This window comes from Halictus rubicundus, chromosome 3, assembly GCF_050948215.1.
Source record: "Halictus rubicundus isolate RS-2024b chromosome 3, iyHalRubi1_principal, whole genome shotgun sequence".
Lineage (NCBI taxonomy): Eukaryota > Metazoa > Arthropoda > Insecta > Hymenoptera > Halictidae > Halictus > Halictus rubicundus.
The window spans coordinates 9,207,327-9,219,748 of record NC_135151.1 but is presented as its reverse complement, the minus strand read 5'-3'; the positions used below and the strand labels follow the sequence as shown (position 1 = coordinate 9,219,748).

General features: G+C 41.4%; 2 protein-coding genes across 6 annotated transcripts in view; one reads left to right on the top strand and one right to left on the bottom strand.

Annotated features, from left to right (window-relative positions):
• Tfap-2 (transcription factor AP-2) overlaps positions 1–12,422 on the top strand; it is a 182,335-nt gene that overhangs the window by 129,010 nt on the left and 40,903 nt on the right. For 4 of the 5 annotated variants that reach the window (XM_076785244.1, XM_076785243.1, XM_076785240.1 and 1 more), the window contains exons 3-4: positions 7,599–7,811; positions 8,559–8,610. In XM_076785244.1, coding sequence (XP_076641359.1) covers positions 7,599–7,811; positions 8,559–8,610 — 265 coding nt within the window. The remainder of the gene's footprint in view (positions 1–7,598; positions 7,812–8,558; positions 8,611–12,422) is intronic. The other variant, XM_076785241.1, reaches the window with a different exon arrangement.
• Positions 5,669–12,422, bottom strand: part of LOC143352606 (KH domain-containing, RNA-binding, signal transduction-associated protein 3) — a 60,428-nt gene continuing 53,674 nt past the window's right edge. Inside the window, exon 12 of the transcript XR_013081975.1 lies at positions 5,669–5,678. The gene's annotated coding sequence lies outside the window, so the exon portion shown is untranslated. The remainder of the gene's footprint in view (positions 5,679–12,422) is intronic.

The following is a 12,422-nucleotide window of genomic DNA, read 5'->3' as shown; positions in this document are numbered from 1 at the left end:
CCGAAGTTTCTGCGTAGTTACCGAGGTTTGACGGGTCTTCGGCCTACCAGAAGACAAAATAGTTGTACGCGGGACAGGAAGTCTTGAGCCCCGTGCCAGAACTATACGCAGCAATGGCGTCTTACATAGTTGATCATAGTTAGGAAACTTGCGCCGCTCTACAGCTATACGTCGACTCTTACCGCCCTCAGAATTTTCGGCCGGGTATCTACGCTGCAAATATCGAAAACGACGACTCGGGAGATAGTTTGCTCGCTTGAAGGAGATACGTCGTTTGAAAGCGGTATTGTGTCAGGATCGTTTCTAAAGTTGAAAGTCAACGTTGCAGAAATTCTTTGGCAAGCCATTCCATCCCCAAAGAGTTGATAAGAAGCCTTCTGTTAATCCTCCGAAACGCCGCAAGATTTACTGAGCGTTACTGAGATTTAATGTCCTAATAAACAATAATTTCTCATGGTGACGGTGATGATCCTACTGTTTAAAAAATCGCGAGTCATAGGTTTTGATGTTTGGGATAACGTCAGATTAGAGTGTCAGCAAGAATGGTAGTATTATTAGTTTTTGAAAATTGTTCGTTATTTTAGAAGAACGATACAAAACAGGGAAGTGTAGGATAATCAACGTGAGCAATATATTTATTTTACAGTTCATTGGTTTATTACTTGGAGCCGAATTATTTTGTTGCCGAGTTTGTTTTTATAGTAAGCATTAAATTCGATCGAATGCTTCTCGAAATAAGCTATCCCCTTGGTGCCTCGTTCACTGCTCTCCCTCAAGTAATTTACTTATTAAATTTTCGGCTGACCTTTGGCATTCCCTCGGAGAGAATACCGGGCACGTTTACTTTGAAGGAAATATGCTAAGCACTGCAATCCTTAAGACTGTGCTAGAGATATGTAAAAGGGGTAAACGGTTTCTCCTCGGTACTTTACACATTGCTCGTTCCATGTGACTCCATATTCGCCTGGAACAAGATTCCACATTCACAATTCCTTCTTGATATCGCCATGGCAATCTAAACGATTAAAAATTTCTTCGCACGTTTCACATGCTCTGCCGATCAAAAAAAATTACACTTGCTCGACGATCATACTTCAGACAGAAAAGAACAGAAATTAATCGAACTCACCGAGAAAATCTTAAAATTCGTAAAGATAGTAAAAGAAAATTCTGACGGTTGAAAAAATCGTATGGGAACAACGTTAGTCGATTATTCTTTCGACACTGTATTTCATAACTAGCCTTCCAACAAAATGATACATTCACCGTAAATATAATATGCGAACGATAAATGTTCACATTATTCGTGAGCACAATGTAAAACTAATAATAACAATAACTAAAAGTAACCCAATGATTAGCCGAATTTAATTTACGAAATATTAACAGCTTCCTTATCAATGCACATAAAATAACCAGCAAATGTCAAGCCTCCTTATTAACCGCTTCCACGACAATGTATTTTACTGTTCAGTGATTAGAACATTTATGTAATTCGTAATTTCCTAAAAAAGAGGAGAAAATTTATGTCTACTGTATGCCTATATGTTCTTCAATAGCTGTACATTAAGAACGTCAAAATACAGTTCTATTTCGATTTAATGGAAATTAATAGCATATATATTTATTAGACACCGTTCAGAATCTTCATCACGAGTATGACTCGATATTGTAGGGCAAGGGGTTAATGGACAAAATGGACCCGTCGGCCGACAGCGTATAAATCTTTTTCGTGTCCCGACATTATCGAGTACCTCGTTCCAGCACAATGCGAATAGATGTTTGCAATCAACGTATCGATAAACGGAATCGCGCGTGCTCTCGCGTGGTTTCACGAATCTGCACAAAGCGACCCGCGAAGAAGCAAGAGAAGATACGGTTCTGGAAGAGAGACGACAATGCCAATAATCAGCCAAGTGGATCGACTGATTCCCAATAGCTTCATCCTTGAGAACGAGGAGAGTCTCGTGCCTCCTCGTACCCTACCCCTACGCGTTTTATACGGAATTATAGTGTGTCTCGTCTGGCTCGGGGGTTCCCTTCATGATCCCACATTTATGCTCGAGAGAGGACAATTTGTGACAGCCTCTTCGCTAGGGGATCTTAGATTCACAAAGTCGGTGTCATTGTTGCCATTCTTAACGGACAGGAGTTGAAAGCCGACAATCGTAGGGTGGAGGGAGGCAATCTGGATGCGATCTTTCATTTACCATCGTGGTTCATATTTTCAAGGGTGGGAAGTTGTTTAGCTGCATTCGTTGGTTTAGTGCATAATGTAATCAGATATCTTTTAGAAATCGACGAAAGAATGTGAACGTCAGATTTTCACATCGAGCGAAACAGAATTTTGTAATCATAAATTTCATATCCTCTTATTAAAGCGTTAATTGGACATTTATAGAATGTATTACACGTATGAAATGTACTTGACAAGCCAGTAGAACAGGTTTCGCTTATCTACTGCCATAACGTTTCTAGGAAGTTGGTTGTGACATTTTAGGCAGTCCGGCAAAGGTCTTTTTGTGTTAATACGAAAAATGAATACAAATCTCATGAATGCGCTTGTATGCACAATTAGACGTCGTTAAACTTTTTGGACTTGCCAAATCGCTCGACCAAGAGAGTCCACATAATTAGACTAGAAAAAGGCAATTTAATATTCTCAGATTCTCTCTAGAAAAACAAATCGTATGTATTGTATGATAGAGGTATTAACCCTCGGACTCCTGCGAATTATAGGCCCATGCCGGAGTCATTTCTGACCCACGTCGATATTTCGCTACAGTTTCCTTTCGATATAAGGCGATGGTTCGGGACCGTCTTTCGTCGTATTTCGGATAAAGAAGAAGAGGAGGGAATAGTGATTTTCTTATTTCGAAATGAAAAGTGTCGTCTCATGTCAGAATAAAATTGTACAGGGTGTATAAAAAGTAATGGTCCTCCGTCCTAGGGGTGCATCTACACCTCTGGATCGGTGGACATTTGTCAAAGAAACTTGCCGCAAAATTGTTTACACCAAAGTAAATTGTTTTTATACACCCTGTACATATTGACGGTCGCTCGAGCTCATCCCTACCGCGACGGGTCACGAATGACTCCGGCATAGCATAAGGAAGGTTAACAAATAAAGTGACAATTTATTGATTAATAGATCGCGACACACATAGTGTCCCAGCTCTGTTCCCAGCTTTTTCGTTTCTCGGGAAAATTCGAAATGCTCGAGCGTAGCGGGTTTCTCGCAAAAAGGTTGCGCAACCAGAATGATTACGATTACAACAGTAGGGTGATGGTTGCGCAAGAGGAAACACCGGCAGGACTCGTTATTGTCGATCTAGAGGACCCGCCGCGATATGTCCGGCGTGGTCCCATAAGCCATTTATCGGTATCGATACGCGCCGACCGACGTGACTTTACTCCGGCGCACCGTTTAACAAGAGAAAGGCGATCACATTTCATCTCATTAGTCGGCCGGCACGGTTACATCAATTTATAACTAACACACAGCCCCGACGATAGACTCCGGTAGCTGCCGCGCCGTTAATTAGCGCCGTTTCCATTTCTTTGGCCGCGTGAAAGTCGCGACTTCAGACGTCGCTGCCCTGAAACGTATCTCGAGCGCGAAAACCCTCGAAAAAAGAAAATCTTTTTCCCTGATCGCGTTCGTTAGAATTGTTTAAAGCTTCGGAGTACCTGAAATTGTGGGACAGATTTCGACGTAAATTGCCAGGAGTATGGCAGCAGTCTCGAACACTCGTGGCAGAGGAGAGACGATTACGATAGAGCAAACAATCTCTCAAATCGGAGAAACGTGCGCGAAGATCTGTTCTCGATGCGGCGACCTCTCGTGGATCGTTTCGGACAGATGTTATGTATATGTAAATGTATTATGACGATAATGACAAGGGCTCGTCGTATAACCGTATTTGTGGCACAACCAGACCCGCAGTCTGGGATAAAATCTCCGGTTTTTCCTCGGTGGATGTGATTAAGATTCCAAACGTATGTCTACCTTGTGTTTCAATTCTCGGAATCGGTCTTGCCTCTTTTTCTATCCGCGCGCAGATAGAAAATCTCTTATATAAGGTCGACATGGACGCTGTCTATAAATCCTCGTGATAATCGTATCGTTCATTAAAACGAAACGTTCGCGTTGCCGAACGATTAATAACCGATCCTAGAGACTCCGCGAACAGTTTATATTTTTGCTGCTGTCGTGCCGGTTCCAACTACTGCAGTGAAAAACGCTTCTATGATACGGAGAAATAATAGTTTATTCAGTATTCGTTACGCCCTTAAAGGTGTAACTAAGGTCATATTTATCTATTTATTATCGCTTTAAACCGAACGGTTTACTTAGAACTATAGCGATAGTAATTAAAGTGAGAATAATCCATATATGTAGACAACAGACGTGCAATGAACATACTTCCAGCGGTACTTCCTTGAAAAGGATGATTTCTTAGGGCATTTCAAGTAACTTTTCCCTTTGCGAAAATCTTCTCCGAGGCTCTGTTTAGTAGTTATTAACGAAAAACATGGACCAATCAGAGCGCGGCTACAGCGAACGGATTCCGGCTCGGCGACAGGTCCCGTTGAGCCTGGCGTTGGTATTGGCCGAGCCAAAATCCGTCCGCTCTAGCCGCGCTCCGATTGGTCCGTGTTTTTCGTCATTAACTTCGTAACAAAACCGCGGAGAATATTTTCGCAAAGGAAAAAGTTACTTCAAATGACCTCAGGAATCCAAGGAAACATAAAATGGTGTCTATAGGAAACATGAGTGTCCATTTTGGGACACCCTGTATATATAATACAGTATAATACATAGTATGTTTGTTGCACACACGTTGTATCCCAGCTTCCGTATTTTTTGACTTCCGTCGGCTACTTTAGAACCAATTAGAATGTATCTCCGGAGTATGACTGCACTTTCCCTTTCTCGTGTAATTTTGAATATACAGTGAAACTTAGTTTTCGTATAATGGAACAATCATTTAGAATAGTTTATATTCCATCTGAATCGAATCGTTATGAATACTTGAGAGCCTTTAATTACATCGAAACAATATCGCGAACTTACAATGAACTGTGTATCGTCGGTATTGTGTTGTGACCCGATTGTTCCATCTTAATTCAGATTATAATAATTTATAGTGACACGATATACCCTATTATAGCAGGAGAGTAATAAACGCGTTCCCAGTCAATAATCCAGCATTTATGAACAATATATCAACCGTTTACCGCTCTGCCGCGCATTAATGATGCAGATCGGTCTTACGAATTATAAAATCAATTTTTCACGTGGCTCGTGAATGGACGATTGCTTCTCGGCCGGTGCACACGAAATGATTTACGTAATCACCGGTGATCCCGGACTTACCGAGTTTTTAATTGGTATTAATTTCTGACGTTAATTTGGAAACTTTTATTCCCCAGATAAAACTGTTTATTTATGAAAATTGATACCTCCACTTGTACGACGGTCGTATTAACCCGACGTCGTCAGACGAATTTATGGTTAATTGAGGAAATCGATTTGGGGCCGATGCCGGTCTCTTTACGCGGGATCGTTGTTCAAGGGTCTGGCCGTGCAACGTGGCTCCGTAAAGCTACGTCCACGCCGAAGCAACAACCAGAGTCGTCAGATCAGGGGAATTGACTCGAATCGAGGGGAAAATGTTACCCTCTCTCTGCCAGTAACGGATTGGTCACGTGATATTGCGTCACATGCGTGACATAGACGAAACGCGTCACGTGACCGGGCCGCGGCGGAAGCGTGGGGGAATAGCGTTGTAGAAGGGGAAAGTAGAGTGGGGAGACAAATTGATAGCTTGAAAAATTCGCCGCTTTAATCCGAATCAAAGAAGAAGGCAATCTGAGCGAAAAACGTCGCTCGATGTTGCTTCCGTGTGGACGTAGCTTAATGCGTTTCAGAAACTTTTAGATAACGAGAATCTAGCCGACTGTCAGAGAAAATCTTTCGTCTTCCTATCCGACTGCGACGTTATTGCATTACGTGCTTCGTTGTGCCGACGCGGGTCGAGCTATCGTCGAGTCATCGAGTGTCATCGTCGTATACGTGAGAACTGGGTCCCCTTTCGATTCGCCACTTGCGAACAATTTTTTTTTTTAACATTGGTGCAATATACTTTATATTGATAATCGGAGGAAAATGTAAGTATAGTAATGAGTAGACTGCGACTTTTATGCACTTATGGCAAATTAGAAAACAATAAACATATTTAAAGAAATTAAATATGATGTTGTGTTATTGGCAACTAAATAACATTAATTTAAAAAGAAGTAAATATGTACATAGCTCCTGTATTTTGCAATTAATGTAGATGATTCTTATTTTGCATAAAAATCCGCAGTCTAGTAATGAGATAACGAAATAGTACTCGTATCTAACGTATGGCCGAGATGACGATTAAATGATAATGATACAGAATATAAAATAAAATATAAAATGCAACCGGTTTGTTCAGTTTTTATTTTTATTGTGTACACATTATGATCCAGTCACGTGTAATTGAACAATTAATGTTAATTGTACATTATATCCTGTACAAACTTTAGGTTCTTCAATGGGAATTATGCTGCACATAAATGATGTTCTTAATTGTTGAAACATGTACCGATTCAAGAAATAAGCGCATTCTACTTTATTATAAGTTGATTACGAATCCAATCAAGTTGACTTAATTTCGAGAAATTGTATTTTCAAGAATGATGTTCCTTAATGTCATTAATCGGCCATAAATGTCGCAGAAATGAATCAATCATAATTTTTTTTCGAAACGAAACGAAATTATTGTGCACTTAGTATTCACATTCCATTTAATATCTAAATACGGCAATTTAGGTTACCACTGCATCAGTATCGAGCACATACTAGAAACGCTGACTAGTCAAACAGCCAAGATGACTTCACCCATCTGCCATTGCGTCTTGAATTTACTGGGAAAGTAATTATACCATGATTACTTCAAACACGTTGACTGCTAAGTTCCAATAATTTTGCAAGTCATGCGATTGAGTCGGATGAAAGCTTTATGAACACCTGTTACCACTGATTATGGTAGTAATGTATAGGACATTGTTAAATAACATGATTGAGATTCTGTGTGTCATAGTATCCCCCGACTATCCCGTGTATCACAGTCTAGGATCAAACAAGTGTCCACAGCTGTGGGCATAAAATAGCTCTGAAAAGTGACTATTTTACATTACTTTCTAAAAATAACAAGAATGTGTCTATCCAAATTTTTAGCCATCTGTTAAATAATATATACCTAAAGCAAAAAATTTTTTTAATATTTTCTCGTGGTCACATCTTTACAATCTCAATATTCGTAAATTAAAAATATTATTTCCAGCTTATTATAATCATGGAGAAAACAATTGAACGTGTAATGTGGCTCTTGTAGCTCGAAATTAATGCAGACAATTTTTATATTCCATGAAAATCCGCAGTCAGGTTATTGGACATTAGAAAAAGAAATTTGTAGAAAAACTTGAGTTACAAAAGAGTGAGTTTGATTTGCAAAAAGGTAAATTTGAGAGGATTAATGAGGTGTGTTTTTACTAAATTTCAGACGAATATGCACACGTCGTTTCCATACGACGGTGGACGCAGTAGTGGAGGAGGCGGTGGCGGGGGCGGAGGAGGCGGCGGCGGTGGTGGCGGAAGGGGCGTCGAATATGGCGCCGTACGGCGTCCCGACGCCCTCCTACCACCCCCGGGCCTCGACCAGACCGACCTCGTTCTCCACAGCAGCCTCGTAGACGACCCCCAGGTGAGCGACGATGTACGTAATCGCAAAGCATTTTCTCTATTACCATTCTACCGCTGCGCCGCGTCGCGTCGCGTCGCTATAATCGAATCGCATCGCGCAGGAAAATGCTACCCTGACTCATGAAAATCTCCATGAAGAATTTCCGTTGCCTCAGCTCGTCCTATAAATAACAGGATTCTTTCCAGAGGACTTCAAATCAATTTATCCGCAATGTTTCACAGTGATAATGGTAATCATTTACGGACGAGAATTTGTTTAACGTTCAACGCTAAACGTACCGAGCACTAAACGTAACTGACGCGTGTTGCCTTGTAGAAATGGTAACATTGAATTTCCTTAGATTGTTCGCTATTTCTGTAATAATACGCGATCGAACTTTGTAAACAATTTTCTATGGATACGTCTTCGTCATATCAATGATTCCAAAAGAAAAATAAGATTGCTTTCGAGGAATGTGAAATTTGATTTAGTCACATTCTATTAATTTTATAGTCTAGTAGTCCTTTTTATGGAAGTATTGGAAGCTACATCGATGGAAAACGTTTGTTGTTACGCGTTTAACTTTGTAATCCAATATTTGCTCGAATGTATCCTTTCATTCATACTGTTCAAATGTAACGTATTATTAGAGACTTTTCACAGATGTCTGTAGAAGTTTTCATTCAAGCTATTTGCAGTAGGTTGACATTTTTTAAGGATCATATCATCCTGTTACAATAGATAGAATATTAATATTTTCACCATCTCCTTTCTTTTCAGAACACAAATGTAGACGACGGAGGCTTCATGAACGACCTGCCTCTTTTAAAAAGTAAGTCAACTTTTTCCTTCATTTATTCGTTATTTTTAGTACCACCTTATATTAGTAATTCTCGCTGATCGCGTCCTGTGAGATCACTTATTTCTCAATAACTACAAACACGGTATTTCAAATAACAGTAATAATCATAGTACTAGCTGTTAAAAATTAGTACCCGAACGTGCAATGAAATCGTTCTTTAGTTGAAATAATTGCGCAATTATGTCCAAAGTAACTGCAATCTTCCTTCAATCGGATTTTAACGACTACTATCCTTGTCTGCCAATAAAATGTATACTTAATTAGTAGACTGCAGATCTTTATGCGACATACAAATTTTCTTTATCAAGCCACAGGAATCATATAGAAATTTCCTTCTTTCTTTAATAATTTCAGTTCGTTCAAAATAACATGGATGTTCTTACACTCTTTCAATCTTTCTATTTTTTTTTTTTTAATTTTGCCAACCTATTTTTTGTCATAAATGCATAAAATCCGCAGTCTATTAATCAGTACTTCACGAGACTCTTCATTCTGGGCAAGATAGACATACCAAAATCGTTAAAAAATCAATAGGTATGCAGCTTTTCAAAATAATCAAATTCGAGATCCGCCATGAGGTTCGGCAAGAATCGTCGCGATTATAAATGATTCCCTACTTAATAGAAATACAAACATAATTAACACTTTCGTCGTTTCTTCACGAAATATTAAAACAATTCAACAGAAGGAAGTCGTCGAGCGAATATTCTTACTACGTCTTCAAATAGCAAAGCGTATAAAATTAATTAACAATTATCTCCGAGTAAATTGCAAAATGGTAAACGTCGCGTATTTATGACACTGGTAGCGAACGTGACAAAAGAGCCACGCAGAGGAGAAAATAGCATAAGTTTTCTCGTACACGAACGAACGTACGGAGAAACACCGAGTCATGGCGATTACAGATCGTTGTTGCTGGTTTCGCTATCGTCCCACCTGTTCGCCGTAGGTTAGCGCGCATAACCGGAAGCGCGGCTTAAACCCTGCAGTTTATCTGCGTTTGCAATTTCCCGACGCGGTCGCATCCTCCGGGTTCTCGCGAGGGCGACTCAATTGGATGCGGATCTGCTCGATTCGTAAACTCCGAGTTACTATCGGTGCAAGTCGAACCGCTCCGTCGCGTCGGGTATCTCTCGCAAACGTTAGTTATTTATCCCGTATACCGAGCGGATTTACGCCGCGCAAAACGCAACATTCAGGGGATAAACGCGCGCGAACTATCGCCATAATCCCGTCGCGTCGCGTCGCGCGTCGGTCTGTTCGCGCGTAAAATGTCCGCCGCACGACCGGAAATATAAAGTAGCCACGCCGGCAACTTGTCGCTCTTAATTAGAATTTATCTCCCTCTACGTCGTATCGGCTGCTCGTCCGCGAACGGGGCTTGAATTTTAACCGGCGCGTCGGAAAGGTAAAAAGGCGGATGGCCTTCGTGCTGCAACGTCGTGAAACGCTCTCAACGCGGCTCTAATACTCGCGATTGCACGGGCCGCCACAGTGTGCCAGAATCGCAGAAAGCTGGGCAAAATTCATGTCTCCGTTAATTAGGCGACATTAACGCTCAGTTCTAAAGATATCTACGATACCATATAAAAACGACAAGAATATATCTGTCCAGATTTTTAGTAATATTTATTCAGAAATAAATCTGTCGAATGATTTCTCACGGGTGTATCTCCACAATCTCCTTAATCGTAAATATGGCGTTAATTGCAAACGGATCGGTTTCAGCGATTTTTGGGGTCATAGAATCGAATTCTGGTATTACTTATTTGGCACAAGGAGTATCTTTAGGATCTCTGCTGGTTCGGAAAGGGATCTCCCAGTGGTGGAGATAAAATTTTGACAATTACCGTAGAGACCTTTGCGACAGTTACGGAGATAATACTGTGGCGCGAGTCTCGCCGACTCTCGATCTCTCGTTGGCTCGGTCGTCGAGCGTGATTACCGCATGAGTGGTTCCAAGGGAAATCCCGTAGTGGTGGGGATAAGAATGTTGACAGTTACGGTGGAAGTCTCCTCGACAGTTGCGAAGAGAATGCAGGTAGTTTTTCGGTGTAGATGCGTAGATGGCGTGTAGAGGACGGAGACGTACACGTGGACTGGTCAATAATCACGGTTGCGTAACGGCGAACCAATTATCCAGCGGTTCAGCGTGAAGGATGTGTTGCGGATCGCGATTCGTTCGAAGGGAACTTCTGCGATCCGCTCGATCCTCGTATCGCGCACGCGCCTATCGCGACCGGATTAGCGCGCCTTTTCGCGTTGCGAAAGTGTCACAGCCGCGCGCGCTTATGTTAGTTGGCCCGTCAGAACCGCGGTAGACGGATTTTACCCCCAGGTGCTTTTCCTTCTAGACTCTGCGCACCGAGAAACCGTGGAATCTCGAGCGCGACTCTACTTTCGAGAAGAGTGACGCGGATCGTTGACGTCAGAACTAAATCGGCCCCTGGAGATAGGCTGCCCACGATACAGTGCCTTCGACGGGTGTTCGCGCACTAAATTCTCGAAGAATTGTCCGTGCATAAATTGATAGAATTCCAGAAAACCTGCACTCGTTTCAATACCGAAGCTACCACCGCTACGGCCAGTTTCCGGCGATTTAAAATTCATTTCCGTCCGTGTAAAGAGAGTGGAAAATTTTTTGCCTGATAAAATCTACCATAGACACGAAGATTGAAATCTTATTTTTTTATGTGGATGCACCGATGCACCCGCCAGGTGCAATTGCACTTTATTCTTTAACGCAACCCAGACTTTTTGTTAAACCAGTCCAGATCCTTTTATTATACTGCGTATGAAAGTGCTGACTCAAGGTCATCGAAATTTGAATGCGATATTTGAAATTTTATAATTTTGTTTTCTACTCCTACTTAACACTAGGTTCTACTATTTCTAATTTACAACTATTGAGATTGTAATGATGCATCCATAAGGAATTATTCAACAAATTTATTTCTTTGAGTATACATTATGTAGAAAACGACGAATAATTTGGATAGACGCATTCTTGTTATACTTATAAAGTAATGTAAAACGGTCACTCTTAGTATCCCGTACACCTAGTGTTAAAAAGGAACAGTAACCTGTCCCAGTTCCCAGAACCACCCTGTATAATGTGTGGTATATTGAGTGCCCTATATTTTTGTCTTGGGCCGTATGCTATGTGCAAGTAGTCATTAATAAACGCACATCGTAAAACGTAGAGGTTTGCCACATTTTCATCGTGCTGTAGCATCGAGTAAATCCCAATAAATTATTCGCAGTGTTGCAATGCCTTGTTACCGGCGTCCCAAGATAATGCAGAGCGAATAACAGTCAAGTTTTTCGAAACGACGACGTTTAGTCAGTGTTTATCGAGTCTCCAATTATAAAAGAGAGGCCCCCTCGCAACACGCCCGGTAATTCCTGGCTCCTCTGAATGGCCGGCACAATGGCAGAAATGGTACCGGTCGTGATACGAAAGCTCTAAATACGGTTCCGCGAGGGCCGGAGGTGCGAACGAAAAAGGAAGAAAGAAAAAAAGAAATCAAACTGGAGTGGAATGCCCGCGGGCGGATCGGATTTCGTTCATTGTCATTGTAATTTCTTGGCGGGGCGCAGTTTTCGGGGCGTTACACACCACAGGGGCATTACCTACAGATGGCTGTTTGTTCGAATGTCACTGTGGGTTATTATATGCCTCGTTACGTGCCCTCTGACGGCTTATTTGTCCAGTTTTTCGCCCTCTCCTTTCTAGATTTCTACGGTGCTCCTTTGTCCCCTTTGTTTCGGGGGACGGCCGC